The following is a 22,603-nucleotide window of genomic DNA, read 5'->3' as shown; positions in this document are numbered from 1 at the left end:
GGGCCACAGAAACATTGCATTGACACCATGAGCTAAAGAGACCAATTACAAGTAGCATGTGGATCAGCTACTAACCTTCACACAGAATACGATGTAGAACTATTAGTGCTGGGAGTGTACATGGATGTGCTCAGTTAAAGCATTTAGAGGTTCAACCACCACCATAGAGAATTTATAAACAGGTGATTACATTATGTATGAATCGACACCATGTCTAAAGTTGGCAGACATGTATGCCGATACCGATATTGATGTGATAGGTCAATATCGGCCGATACGTCGGCCGGGCTCTATAGTCTACGCATGGGACGTGTGGCTTGCTTGTACCCAGCACAGTGAGGCCGATGACCCCGATGTTGCGCCCGCCTCTGTCCGGAAGGTTGTTGACCAGACACTGGTAGGTGCCCGTGTCCGTCAGCTGGGTGTTGTTGATGAAGATGGAGGCACTTGTGCTGGGCATGGTGGCCACGAAGCCCACGCGGCCGTTCAGATGGTTGGCCAGGCTGAAGACCTGCCCTCCCTGGTAGATGATCACCTGAGATCAGTGAGAGGGAGAGAGAGAGAGAGAGAGAGACAGAGAGAGAGACAGAGAGAGAGACAGAGAGAGAGAGAGATTACATGAGTTAGAGAGAAGGAGAAGAGAAAGAAAGACAGGGTGGTAGAAGGATTTATACAGTTGAAGAAAGGCCAGAAAAGGGGGTGATAAAAAGAGAACAAAGAAAGGAAGAGATGAATGAGAGTTAATCAAACAGTGGGTCAGGGGGGCATGTGGTGATGTTTGGCTCCTAGGAGATGGCCCCCCGTTCCAGCTCCTCTCGGTAGCCATGGTGGCTTTATGTGTTTTGTCCTGAGGGGCCAGGCTTGGGGAGGGTGTTAAGTAAGCTAGGACATGGAACAGGGCTCATGTAGGGTTCACTTGTTGTCTCTGATGGATGGGGCAAACTTGTTTTTCTTTCCTGAAGAGTCCGCTACACATTTCTACCACTAGAGGGAGACAGAGCTCTATGAGACGAGCAATAGTCCGCTATACAAATAGATGACAAGGACGGCATGAAGGGATAACTCAGACTAATCCTAATACTACTCTATATATAAATGGGTGCTCTATCATTGTTGTATTAAGATACAAGCAAGCAAGCCAGGGATTACAGGTCTTCATTCAAACATAGGAATTCCGTGATTGAATCAGCCTCAACAGGAAACTACCGACCAGGGTATTTCACCTTAGAAAAAGTAAACACCAAAAGAAAGGCCAAACATCTAAAGAAAACACCCTCAGTGTCCCAATGAACCCAAGTGTTCCCGAGGAAGGTTGTCTTTGTTGGTGTGTTCTCGTCCCCGGTCCAGAACTCTGGAACTCTGGGAACAGGGACTGACCCGCTGCTCTGTGAGATCCGCACCAAAACAGCCCCAACCCCTCAGCTGAGCCACCGACAAAAGAGGAAGGGACACGCACACGCACACACACACACACACACACACACACACACACACACACACACACACACCATGGAGGGGAATCAGAGGGGCTATTCAGTTGGTTGAAAAGAACCCTCATTGAACTGTTCAAAGACCAGCACCACTGATACAGTGTGTGTGTGTGTGTGTGTGTGTGTGTGTGTGTGTGTGTGTGTGTGTGTGTGTGTGTGTGTGTGTGTGTGTGATTGTCAATTGCGCTGCAGCAATTTCCTGAACGCTGCGCGCTCGCTTTGTCCTCTTATGTGCAGATGAATAGGCAGCTCCTCAGCTGTGAGGAGAGCCTGCAACCCCAGCTTGCATGTGCGTGTGCGTGTGCGTGCGTGCGCATGTGTGCGTGCGTGCTCCAGCACAGTAACTTTTATTCCCGTCTCCCTGACCGCTCTGCCCCTGTTACACTCTCTCACTACCTCACTTTCATCCTCCCTCTCCTGCTCTCTCCCAGGGTCACTCGCCCACCCTCCTCTCTTTCATACTTCATGGCTGATAATCTGCTCTCTGATTCGGCGTTCAACCTGCATGTCCGGCGGCTTGTTGGAACAACGCCTTTTCCTCTGTGACATGCGGTATTGTGTGCGTGTGTTTATGTCTGGCCGATCCGTGTGGTGTGTGTGTGTGTGTGTACTAGACATGTGCTGATGGCATGACCCAATCAAATGCACGCGAGGTGGACACGGCAATCCAATCAATCACACCCGGTCTGTGTGTGTGTGTGTGTGTGTGTGTGTGTGTGTGTGTGTGTGTGTGTGTGTGTGTGTGTGTGTGTGTGTGTGTGTGTGTGTGTGTGTGTGTGTGTGTGTGTGTGTGTGTGTGTGTGTGTGTGTGTGTGTGTGTGAAGGAGTCGGGGGATTATCCGATATTCAACGAGACAACTCCGCAAGCCGGCCCTTATGATTGACAATACTTAACATACATCCCACATTGACGCTGACAGGCTAAGCACATGTGACTTATCCGGCTGCCACTTGCCTTCATGGTCTCAGAGAGACCAGTGCGTCAGAGAACAATGTACAGCGTGCGTATCTGGACCGCATTACACGGAGCGTCCGCGCGGCGCGGTTACGTGAGCGGGATCACGGACAGACCCCCTGACCCGGTCGCCGCTCTAAGCCAGGCGAAGGCGGAGAGGAGGAAAGATGTCACGGGGGATGTCTGACGTACTGACAGACGGGCCACCACCGCCCCTTTAAGAGGCCCTGCTCTGGAACTACTGGAGACGCCGATGAGACGACAAGCAGGACAACAGCCCCTGGAGACCGTACGACCTACCACTACACCCACCATCATAACCACTGCACCCACCATCATAACCACTGCACCCACCATCATAACCACTGCACCCACCATCATAACCACTGCACCCACCATCATAACCACTGCACCCACCATCATAACCACTGCACCCACCATCATAACCACTGCACCCACCATCATAACCACTGCACCCACCTTCATAACCACTACAGCCACCATCACAACCACTGCACCCACCACCATAACCACTACAGCCACCATCATAACCACTACACCCACCACCATAACCACTACAGCCACCATCATAACCACTACACCCACCATCATAACCACTACACCCACCATCATAACCACTGCACCCACCTTCATAACCACTGCACCCACCTTCATAACCACTGCACCCACCTTCATAACCACTGCACCCACCATCATAACCACTACAGCCGCCGTCATAACCACTACACCCACCTTCATAACCACTGCACCCACCTTCATAACCACTGCACCTGCCACACCCACTGTATACAGCCAGCTGCAAACGCCACCAAACCTCCACATGTACTCGGACACGTATGATTGCACAGGAGTGTGACACTTCTTGCACGTGCAAACGTGCACACACACACACACACACACACACACACACACACACACACACACACACACACACACACACACACACACACACACACACACACACACACACACACACACACACACTCGATTTCTCAGACTCCAAGTCATTTCCATAGAAGGAATATATACTTTTTGGGCATATTCGTGCTGACCTCATATTTCAGTTATGGTTTCCTAAAGGTCTACATTGATTGTGTTATTCAGATCAGACATTATCATGAAATATTCCCACATAGCTGCTGGCATATGCAAATGAATCTAGCAGCTTCACATAACAGAATATATTTTTCATCATATTTAAGGAAGTCAATTTGTTGCTTGAAATTGCCTGCTGTGCGTACAATAACGTAATGGAAATGCTGCCCAGAAGTTTTCCGTCTGTCCGTATGCTGTGTGATTGGACAAATAGGAAACTCTGAATGCTCTGAAATATCGCCCTGCACACAGCGGTGTCCTATAATTGCATTGATTTGTGATCTCAAATCACAACGTCTCTGAGCACTCTCGGAGCAGAAAAAAAATCCTCCATCTGAACAGCCCCCCCTCCCTCAGTCATACCCCACACAGCATTGCTCCTCGGCCCTCATAAGACTCCAGGGGAGGACTGAGGCACCAGGGGTGCTGTCCTCCTGAACCAATGGAGCAGAGCATCAGGCCGGCTGGCTGGGCCTGTTAGCCTGGCTCCCCTCTCCCTCCTCTGGGATGTGCTCCCACGTTCTTGTTTGCTTCGGGATCCGGCTGATGTTTCACAAGAGGAGATATAACCTGGGATTCAGAACCACAATAGTTTGTGCTCTGACGGTTTCTCAGGGGACAGTGAAATAATTTTATAGGACATTTAAAATGTTAAATTAGTAACATGCAAAAAAAAAAAATGCAATCAAATTAGAATTATTTATCACACGACAAATAATTGATCATTTATTTCTAATCAGCACTACAAGCAAGTCCGTTTTTTGTTATCTCATTTAATTTAGACGACATGATGTACGAGTTTAGATGACACGGCAACACTGATCCAAACTGATCTACCGTTTAACCACACCGTCAACCATCAGCTGCAGAGCCGAGACTGAACAGGTGCGTTCACGACGTGAACAAAACCCCAACAGATGTGTTTCTACGACCCTCCACGGTGAAATGATACAGATGGTAGTGTGACCTGCACCGGTACACAGCGGCGTCTCTCTGCAGGGACCCTGCAGACGAACAGAGAGGTATAGGAGGAGGAGGAGGCAGGGAGGCGAGGAGCCAACGGTGGCGGGAAAGGAAAGGAGGAGGGAAAAGGGGGCAAGGAACCGCCATATAGGTCATCAGAGAGGGAGCGAAGCCGGAGTTTGATCCATCCCTACCCAGCAGGCAGCTGGGGCGGGAGGGGTCAGCCAAGGATCAGGACCTGATCATCTACAACACAACGACAGATGTTGCCCATTACAGCTTAACAGCGGGCCTCTACAGCAACTCCACCGCCTTCGCCTGCCCGCCACCGCGCCCTGCTGGAGCTCAGACTCAGACTAATGGGCCCCTCTCGTCAAACTCCCAACCAGAGCTGGTCGCTATGGAGTCACTTCGGCCACTGCTACTTTCTCTCTGTGAGTTATAATCGGGCGTCGAGTTACGTCTCCCCGTGCTGGATCCAGCAGGCCTCCATTAAGCGTTGATGTATTGCTTTCATGTCACAGAGTACTAGCCCTTTAAGGGCCGTAAATACCCTTTATAGACCGGGAGGAAGAGACGGCTTTATGCACCTGTTTGAGTCTGGCAGAACGGACGTAACTCGCAGTCGATGGCATGCACTGCACTGGTAGCTGGATCAACAACGATTTAGTTCTATGGATCCTCTTTTATCTATCCAGAGGGGTGTGGGCTGTGTGAGCCACGTGTGTGTGTGTGTGTGTGTGTGTGTGTGTGTGTGTGTGTGTGTGTGTGTGTGTGTGTGTGTGTGTGTGTGTGGATTATTTAATACCTTATGGCTCAGACAGGACACAGGTCAAGAGATCTGATCATGCAATGACAAACAGATACTATCAAGTGACAATACACACAGACACACACACACACACACACACACACACGTGCACACTTGTGCCATAGAAATTCCCTCCCGTGTTAAAAATGTGCTATTACGTGCTTAACCACTGATTGGCTGATAGGGTTACTGCCCTCTGCTTAATAAAAGTGAACTGAAGGGGTGCTAACAGGGGGGCCAGCAGCCGTGGCCCACAATGAACGCCACTACAAACTACTTACCGCCCTTCGAAACACGAAGGGTGAATTAAAATATAACCACTTTTGAGCGGTGACATCACTTTTTCAGAGTAACATGTAGGAGGCAGATCTGGAGAGCGCAAGGCCGACCCCGTGCGGAGCGCACTACCTCAGAGTGGGGACTGGTGTTCAGTAATTCTTCATGGCTTTTAGCATCAGCTCTAATCACTGGTGACAGCAGCTCCTGCCAAAGTGACCTTGTACAGTCGCTCCAGACTTGCAGCGTGATATGTGGCAGCGCTGACTTGTCCTCTGACACCTCCACGTCACTAAACCAAGTAACAAACTATTCCTTCCATTTCGCACGCAGGAGTTTTTCATCATGACGGCTTCCCCGCCCTATGCAGAGCACTGCAAACCATGCATGTGATTTGGTTATTTGTCGACAGCAACAGCAGCCGGCGCTCTGCCATGCGTTCATGCGGGCGTTGACACCGCTGGGCTCGTCCCTCTATTGAAAGGTAAAGCAGCCCACCTAAGGACGGGGGGGGATGTATGGCTGCATAAGTGCATAACTGCATAAGCCATGCCTGTGTGCAGGGCATTGTACTGTGAAGGCATGGTATGCTACGTGTGACCGGGGGTACGCGGGATATGCACCACTCCGAAAACACCCGGCTGGCATTTCACAGTCGCGTGCGTCCGTCACGGGCTAAGTGTACGAGCTGCTCATGCAGCTCGCTTTCATCTTCACAGAGCTTACGTTTTTGACTCTATGTGTGTGTGTGTGTGTGTGTTTGTGTGTGTGCGTGTGTGTGTGTGTGTGTACGTGTGTACGTGTGTGTGTGTGTGTATGTGTGTCTGTACGCTTGCATGCGTACAAGTACGAGTGACTTCATCCATTACCGGACTCGTTTCCGTCATCTTTCCACATCACTATGTAATGAGAGAGTGTGAAGTTTGTGGACGTGTGAATGTGCTCATGCCTTTTGTTTTCACAACCGTCCCATGTACTGCAAGCCAGTATTACGCCCCTGCAAAGCCTAGCATGTATCTAACTCAATGCCACCTACTAGTACTGTATGTTAAAGCCCTGAATAAATTGCTTCATTGCTTCAATAAGGGTTATATTTACCAGTGTGCTGCTAATTTGTGTGTGTGTGTGTGTGTGTGTGTGTGGGTGTGCATGTACGTATGTGTGTGTGTGCATGTACGTACGTGTGTGTGTGTGCGTGTGCTGCTAACAGCTGCAGCAAAGCGCCCATCGTGGGCGGGGGGTAATTAGTGCAGAAGATGATTGTATTATGTGGACGGCCGACCGACGTCGGGGTTCAAAGTGATGGGAGGCAGGTGAGCCTGAAGGGCCTGCAGCTGCATGTTAAAACAACCAAACGCATGGAATCACACACACACACACACACACACACACACACACACAAGCACAGAATAAAGGACAGAGAGACAGACAGTCAGACAGACAGCAACGTCAAAGTCAAAAACCTGACAACTCGACACATGAATACAAAAACGAACAAAAGCAGACAAAAAGTTTGTCTGTGTGTGTGGGGGTTTGTGTGTGTGTGTGTGCCATCAAATGTGGTTTAGGAGTAGCAGATGGCTTTGCTAAAAGCGGTCCTCAACTGTTTTGGTAAAAATGGTAATGTTTTCAATATTCCAGCGATGGTAACGCGAGATTCAGGCGGCACAGGTACACCTGTGTACCGACCTTTCACCTCCCCAGCTTCACCGCAGCCAAACCACTCAAATCAGTTCACACCATATTAGAAGTACGTTCTCTCCAGTAATACATTTAAAAATGCTGCTTTGAGGGACAAACTTACCCAAGCAGCCACCAACACAACCAAAACACACACACACCACAGCGGTTCACGGCTAGAAAAAATGCCTTCTACATACACAGCACACACAGCCTACGCCACTAGTCTAGACAACTCTAAATGCACTACGCATGACAGGGTTTCTCACAATTACTAAACTGGGTGTACCTGTTTACGCTGTGACGTTGGTGTCAGACGGCAGTTTGACCATCCGGTGTGTATTTGTATACATGAAGCGTTGATTCGGATAAACAAGGAACAAGTGGAGACTCAGTACTGGTCTAAACAGTGTGGAAACAGCTCTCTCACTGTGTGGTGCCCAAAACATGGACACATATGAAGGACGGCCTTGTGGAACAATGGCTGATAGATCTAAAGAAATCACCCGTTTAACACTTCATTCAATTTATAGCTCAACAATGAGGTGGCTGTGAACTGACATTTACATGGCAAGTGATAGATCTGAGTGTCCGTAAGCGATGTTGACTATGGGCTGAATGTTGAAGGTTAAGTGCCATTCCGTTTCTTACTCCGTTTCTAATGTCTCACCCTGACTGTTAATTAATTCTGCATCTCTAAACGTAACCAATCAGGTGCTACAGTCAGCCTACCCTTCCTCTGTCCGTTGACTTTGTAAGATTAAACACTTTCCCTGTCCATCAATATTAATGACATTAAGTTGACATTTCACTCTTTTTAATGAGATCTCTCAACGCACCCCCATTGTTTAGCATCCACCAACAACACACTTTGTTATTCACAGGCAATTCAAACGCCCATTGATGACACGTTTAACCTGGCGTTTTCTGACAGATTGGTTCACGGTACAATGTGTACAACACTGTGGTTCGGCGGGCTGCAGCGGTGTACCTGCTCGGGCTGGTTGGCGTTGGACAGCGGGATGACCATCCAGATGATGTTGAGGTTGTTGAGGGCGGCGCTGGTGGTGAAGGAGCAGGGCAGCACGGCCGCCTGGCCCCGCGCCACCTGGATGCTGCTCTGGGACACGGTGACGTCCAGCGCCCGCACACACACTGCAGGGGACAGAGGCAGAGGGAGGGTCAGATACTGAGAGACAGAGACACACGCAGAATAGGCAGAGAGAGGGTCAGAGAGGGGGACAAGGACAGAGAGACAGAGACATGGAGAGAGAGTGAGAGACAGAGACACAGACAGAGACTGAAAGACAGAGACAGCAAGAGAGACAGACACAGAAACAGTGAGAGAGACACAGAGAGAGAGAGACAGGAAGACAGACACCGAGAGAGAGAGTTTAAGACAGAGATTAAAAGACAGAGACACTAAGAGAGACAGACACAGAAACAGTGAGAGAGACACAGATAGAGAGAGACAGAAAGCCAGAGACACACAGAGAGAGTTAGAGACAGACACAGGCAGAGACTGAATGACAGAGCCAGCAAGAGAGAGAGAGATAGGAAGAGAGAGAGAAAGAAAAAAAAGAGCAACAGAGACAGAGGAGCCGGAGACAGATACATTGTTGTTGAGGCAATCACTGTCATTTATTTATCGTTGTTAATTATTGATATGGTCGGGATTCTACACAGAAACACACGAACATGTGGCGGGCCGTGACAGCGTATTGTGTGAGTGTGACATACGGTTTGAGTGAAGACAATCCCACACTCAAACAGGGAAAGGATGAGAGATGAAGAGATGCGTGAAAGACATGAGTAGAGGCAGCAGAATGTCATTCGAGCACTCCCATGGGACTGCGACTTGCAAGTGACAAGGGGAAAAACTATTTGTGTTTTCCGCCGTATTTCCTTGCACCAAATAAGATGAAGAGTATTTAGCATGCGTGTATACAACACATCCTACACTCTTTGTACAATCACAAAGCCTTTGTTGACATGGAGCAAGGAGGCAAGTAGATACAAGAAAAAAAGAGGCAAATTGCTGTCTTTCAAATCCACAAAGCCATGCACATCGCACCCCCCTCCTCCCTCAACGAGACAAACATCCAAACTCCAAACTTGAGTACTGGTATCGTCAATCACGCATTATGACAAACATCATACTATATCTGGCGATTGCTAAAGACATTACGGGACAAATCCAGTTAAATCTCCCCTCTCCTCCAACCCCCACCACCACCCCCCCCCTCCCCCCCCGTAAACATTCATTCAGGTTTTACCCCCCCGTGATAGGAAGTCGTCGTATCTGAGCCTGGCCCATGATTCGATTGTGTGTGTAATTGATGGCGTCCTGTGAATTCTCCTTGTTAGCGCTAATCTGACATGATGACCATCCCTGACATGAGCCCACGGTACGAGCGGGGCCCACGTGGACGGCTTGATGTCATTGACAGATATCAAGACAGATACCACTGCCTCATCACATCGTCGATCACCGCTCCTGCCCCTGAACCCATTTGTCAAACATTTATTTCCAATTACTACCAAAAAATGTGTCCGACAGTGTATTTTGCATGATCGATGATACGTCCTTTCATGAAAGTGCGCTTCTGATTCAACCTGTGTGTGTGTGTGTGTGTGTGTGTGTGTGTGTGTGTGTGTGTGTGTGTGTGTGTGTGTGTGTGTGTGTGTGTGTGTGTGTGTGTGTGTGTGTGTGTGTGTGTGTGTGCGTGTGTGTCGCGTTGGCCTTTGAATCTGCAACGCTAACCCATCATATTACAGCTGACAGGAGGCCTTCTGGTTCCCCTCGGCCTGTCAGTAGCCGGCTGGCCTCCTGACGCCTAGCGTCTGCTGGCAGACTACACAAACGCACACACACACACTCCACCACCATGTCTCTCTGCTGGCTGACTGACTTACTCTGCTGCTCAGACACACACTAGCTGACCAAAGATGGTCAGTGACACAGTGCTTTTCACGGTCGTTATTATTATAAGCAGCTCTGAGCAGTGCTTAAGTAATAACGTACTCGTAAAACGTGATTTGCATTAGCAAGTGGCATGAACAGATCTCTGTGTGTCTACAGAGACGATGAACTCTTGTTTAGTTCCTGATATTATTATTGTAGTGTGCTTCATCAAACGCCCGGACTTTATTGCATGGCACAAAGGAGAAGACGCTCATTCATTCTGCATTGTGATGCACCAACACAAAGAACATCATTGTACACCCCTGAAGTAAATTAGGTTGAACACAGCCCCACATGCTTAAACAAGGGGCTCCACAGGAAACCACAGCGTTGCCTTGTAATTCTAACTGTCTCCCCATTGTGCGTCAGCAGCGAACACACACACACACACACACCCATTGTATTGACTCCCACTGCTGCTTAAAGACATACCATCTGAGATCGCCAACCAAAACAAACAAACGGTTAGATCAGCACGTTAATCTGGAATACAAATTTGTTTCTCGTCAATCCAGCGTGTTCCCTTGCACAGCATCAATCTGTGTCCCCATTGGAGGATTACAGCACTACCGGGAGGAAGTTGTTAATACCGGGTCAGGACCCTGAGCGAGACCTGGGACTGTAAGAGCAGCCTGCGATTACAACCGCTATGTATTGTTGAATCCATACGGACCACCAGTGGATTACAACGTATAGACGGGAGGGGGTAGAGGCAGTGGAAAAAGGGATGGGAGGAAGCTACACAAAGAATCAAAGTTGATAGAAGCAAGGACGAGGAGGGGGGGGGGGGAAGCAGTAAAGAAGGTAAGATCGAAAAAGAGGAGGAAAAGGAGGGAAAGTATCTTAGTGGGAGGTGGATGGAAGGAACATCTTATCGTCTGTAAGCCTCCTTGAGGCACTGGTCTCCGTAGCCCACAACAGCTGGAGGGCTCATTTCTGAACACTGGATTAGAGGGCCACAGCACACACAGCCTCTAAGCTGCCATGACCAAAGAGGAAACACACACACACTTTTGCACAACACACACATGTTTGCACACACACACACACAAGTTTGCACACACACACACACAAGTTTGCACACACACACACACACATTTTTGTAACGCACACAAGAACATACGCACATAAGCACGAGGCTGCCCCCTATACATTAACATGCAAATTAATTGTATGTGTGTGTATGTGTCAAGTTCAACATTGGCTTGTACAGCAAGTCTTTAGGGACACATCGAGGAGGCAAAGAAGACAAAAAGACAAATCTGCTCACAAACAGAACTACTCTTTGATTGCTTGCCATCGCCTCATCTTAGGACTCTGATATCCTGCCAAGTCGCAACGCCGCCTCTACTAAACTGTGTTTCTACAGTAGAACAATCTCCTGGACCACATGATCATCCCATCAGAAGGTTAAGTGGTGACAAACACAATGTGATCTACTGCCACTGAACCACCGTGATCACAAGTATCACATGCTGTTGGCTGAGATAGTTGCTGATCGTTATGACGACCCAACAACAATGGTGATGTCGTTGCATCGTGTGTGGTTTGTTCAGGATACTTCAGGCACCGAGCAGGTTTCCTGGAGATTCAGTAGCAAAAGGTGTCCGTTCCTTTGGTGTGTTGGTGTGTTTGTTTTGATCTGCATCCACTTTACTTCTCCCATCCTGAACTCTGTCCCTTATACTGAAGAGTTTACATGGGGCTTTTTTCTGACTCATTTATGCCATATATCCCCCCACCCCCAGCTGCCCCGAGGCCCAACTGAAAACGACCGGCGATTGGCTGACTGGCAGCCTTAGCTAACTCCCTGCTGGCATGCTAACAAGCGACTGCCTGCAGTTACATCCATTTTGCAAGAAGCCTGCGAGCAGTGTAGGCTCCCACGTGTGCGGGAGTGGTTCCACTGCTGCAACCGTGTGAGGACCTCTGTCTTACCACCGTCTCCTAAACCTCTGTCTCGGGATGTAAACACGTCGCTTTCTGAATCCAATATCAAAAATGCGTGAGAAGCTCACACATTTCCCCTGGGCGGTTCAGGTAGATACACAGCAGGTGAACGCCTCATGGTCTTGTATGTCTCCACTGTAAGGACATGAAGACCGTGGAGGCAGCAAACACATTCTTTTAATAAGGCTAAGTTTAGGTTTTTTTCTAAGGCTATGTTTTTCCTGTTCATACCTCTTTTCTGTGTAGGGGACAGATAGTATTTTGCATAAAAAGGGATAACAGTTTGTTACCATCTAACATACCTCTTTTCTATTAAACGATGTAATTAGCACAGGCCAAGATGTAGCAGTAACATGTGATTTGATTCTGCAGGATTTAATTGGATGATGGAAGTGAAGAGATGTGCTAGCCAGCGAGTCTGATGCCCCTACATGCCGGGGAAATATGTTATGATATTACTGGTTGAAGCAAGCATGGTCGGGTCAACGTCATTAGAGCATTAATTTAGCTGCAGGGGAAGTTAACTTGATTTGATTTCAGCTGTAGGATAACCATTAGATGTATGTATATAAGGTGGCTGAATAATATGCATTGGTGAATAATATAACAATATTGTAGGTCAGTAATTTGCAACGTGGAAATGATTGCACAGGGTGAGGAATTACATTACAGTACTTCAAGTGACATTCAAGTATATTGGTGTGTCAGGAAGGCAATGCAGATTCAGAAAATAAGGAAATAACCCTAAGGAAAAAAAAAATGAACATTGTGAAAAGATGCACGATTAAGATGGATTCTGCTAACCAATGCAACAGGACAGCTTTCAGTGAGAACTTGGACACACTTGCAGACAACCGTGGTAGACTATGGCACAGATGGTCAGAAATATATCTGCTGTCCGTTCCAATATCGGGGACGTTCTACTTTCAAGAAAACCGTTGAAAAATGTTTTGTGGCTGGCTTTCCTTTCCTTGAAGTAATGGGAGAGGGAGGTCACCTGCTGGGAACGTTTGGAAACAGGAGGAGGGATGTGGAGCAGAGGAGCATCTGTAGTCAGGACTGAGGCAGCAGACGACAACATGAAGATCAATAAAATGTCAAAAGTCAGGTTGAGCACGGCGTGAGGAACGAAAGACCCAACCGTCAGAAGGTAGACGGAGAAATCAGTGGGAAGAAATGAGAGGTTAAAAACCCACGGAAGACAGGTTGACATAAAAGAATGAAAGGAGCATTCGGAAGAACACAGAAAGGTAGAGAGACAGTTTGAGAGAGAGAGAGAGAGAGAGAGCGAGAGAAACAGAACAGGGAGGGGTGGAATGAAATGGAGAAGGAAGCTGTGGATGTGTGAGCGTGTGTGCGTGCGTGTGTGTGTGTGCGCGCGTCAAGTCCTAATTGATAAAGTCACCCTGGGCAGTGCTCGCGGTGCTGGTGGGCGGTCGATCAGGCAGGCAGGTTCACTTGAAACAGAGGCGCTACCTCCTCCTTCCCGGAGCAAACGGTCGTTGATTAATGCATGAGGAAAACCAACACCTCCGAGAGCCCAGACATCCAGAGCTGTGTGGACGTGTGTGCGAGGGTGAATGTGTGCGATACTATTTACATGCACATGTCAGTGTGCTGAGTTCACTGACTTTCTATTTGAGCTTCCTACCATCATGACACCTTGCGCTGTGTATTGGGAACATGCACTGCACACACACGCACACACATTCACACTGCACACACAGACACACACAAATTAGCATCACAGGCCTGTGTTTTTATTCATGCAGTTTCTCTTTTATTCATGTGCTTTTTTGCAAACTTTTATTTCAGTTTCAAACAGATGCCGTGACGCTCTGGCGCAATGAGCCTCTGGCACAGCTTCACTTGGTGGGCTGGGACACACACACACACACACACACACACACACACACACACACACACACACACACACACACACACACACACACACACACACACACACACACACACACACACACTCATACACGCATGTGCACAGATACACACACGTGATGCGTTTGAGACTCAACGCGCACCACCCTGTGATATGTATGTGACTGTGAAGGGCAACACACTTGCTTTTTATCTGAAGCCACAGCCGCCACACACTCTGCCTTTCATGCTTGTAATGCAGATGAAAGCAGCGAGCTCCTCCTGCCCATTAAGCCATGCAGCAGCTCCTGGAAACACACCATCGCCCAGACCACACCAGACACACCATGAGGTCCAGCAATTAAGAAAAGTATCAATATTAATGTTTTTTTCCTCCTCCTAACAAATATTTCAAGGCGTTGGTGAACAGGTGCTTGTTGCGAGGCCACCGCTGTACAATGTTCAATATTCCCCTGCTGTTACATCCTCATTTCATTCATGGCGCTGCTGTTTTTTGCGTAAAGCGGGCCTACATTTAGAAAGAGAGAGGGAAGACACCTGTGAACAGGTCCCCTCGTGCTGTGAGTCTTTCTCTCGGCGAAGCCACCGGAGCCACCGCTGGGCTGCCGTGCGCCGTTGCGTTTACCAGTTTCACGCATGGAGTCTCTCAGCGCCGTGACATTTCCAAACCTCATCGACACCCGAGTGCTGACTCCGACATGGTACCCCCATCAAACAGCGCCGCCACCCACCCCCCCCCAGCCCCTCTTCCTCCCCTCGCCACGCCACGCAGGGGTGACACCTCGTCTCCGCAGCACCCCGCCTGAGTGTAAAGCACGACAGGGACACTCCGTAGCACACTTGTTCACATTTCACCCCTCCGTCGAACACACCCGCACCCGGTTACCAGGGCTCCGCTGTCACACGGCTCCTAAACAACATGTTTGGAGCGAGGCGACGAGAATAGAACAGACGCGCTCGAGATAAACAAGCACTTAAATGTCAATGGCTGAAATACGCTCAGCTGAAAAAGATGATCGACATCGCCGAGGCCGGCTCTTCAGTACGCTCATGCGTGTCTGCGCGTGTGTGTGTGCGTGCGCGTGTGTGTGCATCTGTGAGTGCACAATCCACACACAGGATGGACAACAGAGCAGGAGCGTTTTGCTGGCCTCTATTAACACGCCCAGGAGGGGGTGCACAGCGGGCCCAGCCCAGGGAGAGGAGGACGTGGTGGGGCTGTTGACGGTGCTGAGAGGCTGACTGGAGAGACAGATGGAGAGAGAGGGATAGAGGATGGAGCGAATGAGTGAGCAGGCGACCTTCCGTGTGAAACTCAGGTGGAGCCGTTGTGTTGTACCCCAGATGCTCGGATTAACCTCATCAAGAGCAACGCCTCAGGGCACAACTGATGGGAGAAGCGACATAGAAACAAATCAAACACGTTCTCATTTATTTCTACATAAACACACACACACACACACACACACACACACACACACACACACACACACACACACACACACACACACACACACACACACACACACACACACACACACACACACACACACACACCTCGTGTGTCACTTGTCTGAAAATGCCACTAGTTTCGGTCGACCAAACATTTCTGTTTCTACATTCATTTTCCTCAGCATATCGAATCAAATCTAGTTACAAAAATAAAATAGAAAATGCCAATTGTGTTAGGACTCTGCGGTATAATGTGTTACTGAAAATGTATATACTGGTATTTCTTAACAAACGTATTTGTCTTGGACGTACGTATTAGGCGGTATGGTCGGTACGGTCGGTAGCTTAGATAAGAGGCTGTTAAGGAAACAAATCAAACTAACAGGGCTTGGACAGGACTAGGGACAGGGCCAGGAGAGGCCCGGGATTAGGCCGGGACAAAGCAGGGCGAGACAGGACTAGGGACAGGGCCAGGACAGGGCCGGGACAGGACTAGGGACAGGGCCGGGATAGGGCCAGGACAGGGCCGGGATAGGGCCAGGACAGGGCAGGGATAAGGCCGGAACAGACAGGACATGGGGACAGGACCTGGACAGACAGGACCTGAACAGACAGGGCCGGAACTGACAGGGCCGGGACATAGCATGGACAGGGCATGGACAGGGCATGGACAGGGCATGGACAGGGCATGGACAGGGCATGGACAGGGCCAGGCCTGTTTCTAACAGACATCAGCACATTAGAGAAGGCCTTCATTCATTTTTCAAAGCAAACAGCGCCCCGTCAGTGTGTGGGGAGCACTTAGCTTCGGCATGTGACCAAACCTGCCCTACTGGGACCCGGCAGCGGGCCGTGTGGTTCCCCTGCTGAGATTTTCCGCTGAACAATTAATTGCATACAAGTAAGAATCAGGATTTTGTCTTTTGCAATTATGCAATTGTGAATGCTTGCAATTCATTAATAGAAAAATGTATAAACACATAAATAAATTGGAGGTTCATTACACCTGTTATAAAATAAAATAAAATGACCAACTGTTACACCTCATTATTGTTGTTTTTATATACAATAGACGCAACAAAATAGTAAGTTCATTTATAATCTGTTGTAGTGTAGTGAGGGTCCAATGGCTTAAGAACTGGTAAAAACAGTAGTACTACAGCAGCTAAGCACTGCAGGAAATACAGGGAAGGAACCGCGCCTTATTGTAACAATTTAACAGGACGAGGCATACCTGATTTAATTACCCCTGATCGCACCCTCTGCACATAAAGATAATGAACAGCAGAGGTACGAGTAGACATCCAAACAGTGTGCGCTGCTGCACTGATTGGGTTGTATCCCATCGGAGGAATATGAACCCAGGGCTGTGTCTATGGAGCGATCTGTGCACCCACTACACATAAGAGAGGTGGATTTCAAAGGACGTAGTGATTAGTGGCATTAGAAAAGCTTTGAACAGGACTTACCCCATCACTTCAATTACTGCAGGGGTAAAACACAAGGGTCTTACCCGTGTTTTTCAAAGAGTCTTCAGTGTGTCAAAGTAATGTCAGATAATGGCTTGCTAAATTTGTGTCTGACCATGTCCACATAACTCTCCTCTCCAACCCCCCCCCCCCCTTGCCTCCCCTGCTAATTGATGTGATCCTTATCATTCCCCAGGCTCGTCCAATGAGCTCCCAACCACCGGAATGACCCTTGAAAATCTCTTGCTTATGGCCCCCGGCCCTCCTACTCAGCTTGACCCGTCAGCCACACACCGCCCTGCTCCATGGCCCCCCAGATCAAACACTGTCCCAAAAACCTGCAAAAATACTGAATAGTAGCATGCATCATTAGTACTACCACCATAGAACACTTCCAACGCACCACAGAAGACGAGGTGATAATAACAGTGGGCCATTGAACTGCTCAAAGTGGTCATTGCCAACCTTCTGTGAGACTCACTCACATCTGCCTGTTTCTCATGCAGTCAAAGATGTCGTGTCCACGTCTCTAAGGAAACGCACGAGCGCTAACAATCTGTGGAGAAGCTATGGGTTAGCATACAAGATATCGTGCCGGGCCGCTCGTACTGAGTGACTGAGCAGAAAGTTAAAGTAGGCCACCGCCCTTCGTGCACACATAAGCCTGGAAGACCACCGCAAAAGCAGCAAACAGATGGCTGCACGTACGCACAACACACCCCACACACAAAAACACACACTCTCACACACATCCATGTGTGGGCACCCGCACTGCCCCACACACACACACACACACACACACACACACACACACACACACACACACACACACACACACACACACACACACACACACACACACACACACACACACACACACACACACACACACACACACACACACACGTGGGCACCTACAACAGGGGAACAAGGTACAACTGTAATCCAAAGCGCGACCGGCCATGTTAACACAGAGACCCCTGCTGCTCGGACCACATCCCCCCCTCACGACCTCTCTGACGACAGCTGAACTGCCACCAGGGGCTTGAGTTTCCCCTAAAGACGGAAACAGCCAGGAGCCACCTAGTGACCGGGGTAACAGCCACCACACTCACTGTCTGGCCGTGTGTTAAACTGCACACCACCACCACCATCACCCGAGGAGCACTCTGAGCCTTAGCGTCTGCGCATGTGAGGGTGACATCCTGGCCAGTTTGCTTATCTGCCAGCAAGAAGACATGATTGGCAGGAGGTTCTGTTTTTGCGATTTGGCAGATGCTGTTCAGAACTCTCTTTTAAGTCCCTTTTTAACCGTGCCCCCCCTCCCCCTCTCCCCCTCCCCCCCACCCCCCCCCAGTCTGATGGCTCCCACAGATTCAGACTGAAGTGGCATTTGACAGAATCTGATGAGGTGTGTTGAGAAGGACAGGGCAGCGCATCAAAGACTACAGCCAGAGCCCTCTGAATACCAACACTTGCTGGAGGTTCATTTGTTGGCCTATATTTGAGGTGGCGTACACAAGTGGAACAGTCAACAGTCATACACATTTTGTATCCATTTGTTTGACCAAATGTTAGCAGTTAAAAGCAAAGCAATCGGACTCCAGAAATAAATGTTTTCAGTTTAATTTCATATCGACCCTAATTCTGTGGTAATCAGTAATCCCTCCGGATGGTGAGTCGACGAAATCCAAGTATGGGGTAAATAAACAACACTGCGTTGCAATCCCAATTTTCTAGACGGACAGCCAAGAACAGAACTAGTTTCATCTCAGTCTTTTCCCGAGATTTCTTGGAACACTCAATGATGTTTGAGGGTCGGAATGAGCCCTATTTTTAGCCTCACTCTGCCAGCCTCCCTCTTACTTCACTGTCTTCATGTGAGTCTATTCTCAATCAGGGCACGGGTTAGCAACCCAGGGAGTCAAAGCTCCTGCCAGCGCTCGCTAGCTCCAGCAGCTCACCTGCTTGGCCAGCAGATAATACAGCAGAGCTCTCCTCAGAAGCGGTGTTTAGCCCTGCGTAACCCCGTCCCAACTCACTTAGTAATTGGCCCAGGGGTAAGGATTGCCCTCGATTTGATTTGTTATTCAGCCCTTCTCTCACCCTCTTCTCTTTGTACTGGTTTATTTTCTCCTCACTCGTTCCCGTTCCGTCATTCTTTGGCTTCATACCCTTCTATACAATCAATCTATTCTCTCTCACTCTCTTTCTCTCCATTCTTTTTCTTGCCTTCATCCTTCTCTCTATCATCCGTCTATTCTCTCTATCCCACTCTCTCTCTACCTCGCACGTCCGCCCCGTCCCAGGGTAGAGCAGTACAGTAGCAGCAGCAGCAGGCAGGTGAGCTGGTAGTACAGTGCCTCGTAATGATTAATTTCTCTACCCGCTGTGACCTAACCCCCAAATTATCTTCAACTTGTCTCACTACTAATGATTTACGAACAGCTGGAAAAACAAAGTGGGAGAGAGAGAGAGAGAGAGAGAGAGAGAGAGAGAGAGAGAGGGGAAAAAAAAGAAAAACAAGAACGAGCGAGCTGGAGAGAATGTGCGAGAGAGCACTCTCTTGATCTAATTCCTTAATACCCCTTGGTAAAAATATTTTATGAAGACAATTTCTCCAGCACCAATGTGTTCATACCGGTTTCTATTATATAGGCCATGAAAGTGTATCACACAAAGGCAACTGTGGAAGAGCAGCCAGACACCGGTACAGTCAGAGGAGTACAGGCACTTAGAAGCGGCACGAGGCAAAGTGGGAGAGACAGCGAGCAAGGTACCAAATTAACTGAGGTAAAAGAAAAGCTGGGTCTATGAGATGGCAAAGGAGACGTGTGTAATAACTAGGACGAGTGGTAAACTAACTCCAAGTGTTCAGCCACCTCAGTGCTTTAATGTTTATGCCTTGCATTCAATCCCACACACACATTCATGCAGTGAATCGGTATGTGTCAAGCAACAGGGGTGCCTTGCTCATGGACCCCCTTTCCGCTGTGCCCCATGGGTCCTTATTTCGGGAGAAGATATGGTGGTCAGAGACAAAACCTTTGTGGATCCCGATTGAATGGCGCCATGAACAACACAAATGAAGTTTGTCAATTTAAAAGCTCATTTTGAAGCTGCAGAACGACTTTAGCCTTAAGCTACTCTTAATAAATGTAACCAAGGCGGCCCAGGCCTGGAACAGTGTCCCTGAACGGTGCCGTGTACGGGTTAGCACCACCGGCATCTCGGCCTGGACTTCAAGCAGTTTAGTCAAATGCGACGCACCATCACATCACATGCTTCCTCCTGACATCAGAGAGAGCGGGGGAAGTCATTATAACTTCCTCAAATTCAATTCTGGAGAGTTGTTCGGCGATCACTCAGGAAACGAGGGGGGCGGAGCGGCGCCGTGTTGGACGGTTCACTCTGATCCCTTTGATGTGTGCGTTATCAATGGGTTGACTGGCATGCTGATGATGTTCAACTGCTCCTCAACCTCTGATGTGTGTGTGTGTGTGTGTGTGTGTGTGTGTGTGTGTGTGTGTGTGTGTGTGTATGTGTGTGTGTGTGTGTGTGTGTGTGTGTCTGTGTGTGTGTGTGTGTGTCCGTGTGGTTGGATTGATGGCTGGGGTGAGGGTGGGGTGCTAGAAATGCTAGCTCAGCATCAACACTGTGAGCCGGGCAACATTCTTATTCTGCTCGATGGTCAAATTTACATCCCATTTCATACGGCAAACTTTACTGTTCTTAAACGCAGGCTGGCATGTGGACGTGCCCTGAATCCACAAGTTATCAAACACTCATACACACACGCACACTTCACATGACACAAACACACACACACACACAGCACCACCCTGTAGCTCTCTTCTATATTCAGCAAAAAAGAAGGCCTGAAAAAAACTTCACCGCAAACGTGCTGAGTTAGCTCTCTGAAGACGATGGCGGCTGTTTCTGACAGGGCATTCAGGAACAAACCGAGAAACAAAAGCTGATCCCAGGTCAAGGAGGAGAAGAGAGACAGAGAGATACAAAGTGAGCATTTACCCCATTTTAGATATATTAACACAACAAAAAAAAGTGACTGACGTATCTGCTATGAACTGCATGTCAAGTACTGTCTATTATTCTCATCACATGATGAGTAACTTGGCATCGCTTATAGTTTAATCAACTCATAAGCCTCCGCACAAACTGAACAGTTTGATTGACTCTCTAAGTTCTAAATCTATTTTATGTCTTAAGCAACATCAGGGATGCTAGCTGTTTTAAAATCGAGAGGTCTGAAAAAATGATCAACCATTGGATAAGAGGTGACTGCTGTATATAGACAAGGAAAACGGAATCATGTGTTTAATTATAAAGTACATTGAAGCTGTCATTGAAGCCAAGGACGCCTAACGAGGGCTCTTTAGAGCGCATGGTGGGTATTGTATTGACACTGTCCTTTTCGGTGTTATTTATTCGACTCTCATGTGCGTGTGTGTATGTGGTGTATGTACTGCATGTATGTATCCATCGTATACATATAACATGCGTGCATCACTGTGTGTTTGACAAAGCCGGAGCACAGCTGGTCCGGATGGCCGCTGGCAAAGCCATGTGGCTGTTGAACAAGCCTCTTCATCCTCCTCCTCCTCCTCCTCCGCGGAGAGACGACAGAGAGGGAGGAAGACAGGATGAGGAAGAGAGAGGAAGGGTGACATGGCATAATAGAAGCAGGAGTGAGTGAACAGGAAGACACAAAGAAGGAAAGAATGAACAAAAGACTAAAAAGAGGGGAAGAAAAAACAACGATAAAAGACAGAACGGAAGGGAGGCAGAAAGTGAAGGGAGGCGGAGAGGAAGGAAGAGAGGATCACGTGTGGGTGAGCAGTGACAACCAACGGATTCAAACTCCACATCGGCGCGCTTATCTATCGTTGCAACAACCCATCTGTGCAGATTAGCTCCAATATCGTTCAGAAGATAGCACTCAGGATCCCTTCCTGTCTGGCCAGGAGTCCTAGCCAGGTCTGATGGGCATCACAAGGGCATAGTTGTGCATCCTGAACATCATCAGTCACAACAAGAGACTGACTTAAGGGAAGAAAAAAAGCAGCCAAGACTCACTGGTATTGTATGTTCATGTTCAGGCTCCTTTCCTCTGGTACAACCAGTAGTAAAGCCCGTTTACCTGGGCCATCAACGAAAGATTGAGCGAGAATGGGGATGTTCCTCATTGACCATGTCATTGCTCTCCCCTCTCCACACCCACCCACTCTCCATCATCATCATCATCATCCTCATTCAACCCCCATGACCCATTCTCTCTAAAGTCTTGTTTTGATCTTTGTTATCTCTGCTTCCTAAGAGCCCTGTCTCTCACACCGCTCCCACAACATCTTCTTTCCTAGCCCCTCTACCCCTGACCTAACCCCACCCCCTCCCTCTCTCTCTCTCTCTCTCTCTCCCTTCCTGTCTCCACGGCCCGGGGGCGGACTCTGACGGGGGCCGCGTAGCGAGTCGGTGGAGATCGATAGCCCTACTCCCCCCACCGCCAGTGGGGAAGGAACACAGAGGGTGGGTGTGGGGGAGGTGGGACGTGTGTGTGTG

General features: G+C 48.7%; 1 protein-coding gene across 1 annotated transcript in view; it reads right to left on the bottom strand.

The window, feature by feature from the left end:
- The window catches only part of igsf11 (immunoglobulin superfamily member 11), a 92,368-nt gene that overhangs the window by 13,506 nt on the left and 56,259 nt on the right, over nt 1-22,603 (bottom strand). Inside the window, exons 3-4 of the mRNA XM_084467515.1 lie at nt 8,283-8,446; nt 328-535 (exon numbers count right to left, since the gene is read on the bottom strand). Of these exons, the coding sequence (XP_084323641.1) occupies nt 328-535; nt 8,283-8,446 (372 nt within the window). The remainder of the gene's footprint in view (nt 1-327; nt 536-8,282; nt 8,447-22,603) is intronic.

The sequence above is a fragment of the Micromesistius poutassou genome, assembly GCF_964030765.1.
Source record: "Micromesistius poutassou genome assembly, chromosome: 4".
Classification (NCBI taxonomy): domain Eukaryota; kingdom Metazoa; phylum Chordata; class Actinopteri; order Gadiformes; family Gadidae; genus Micromesistius; species Micromesistius poutassou.
This window is presented reverse-complemented; position numbering and strand designations above follow the sequence as displayed.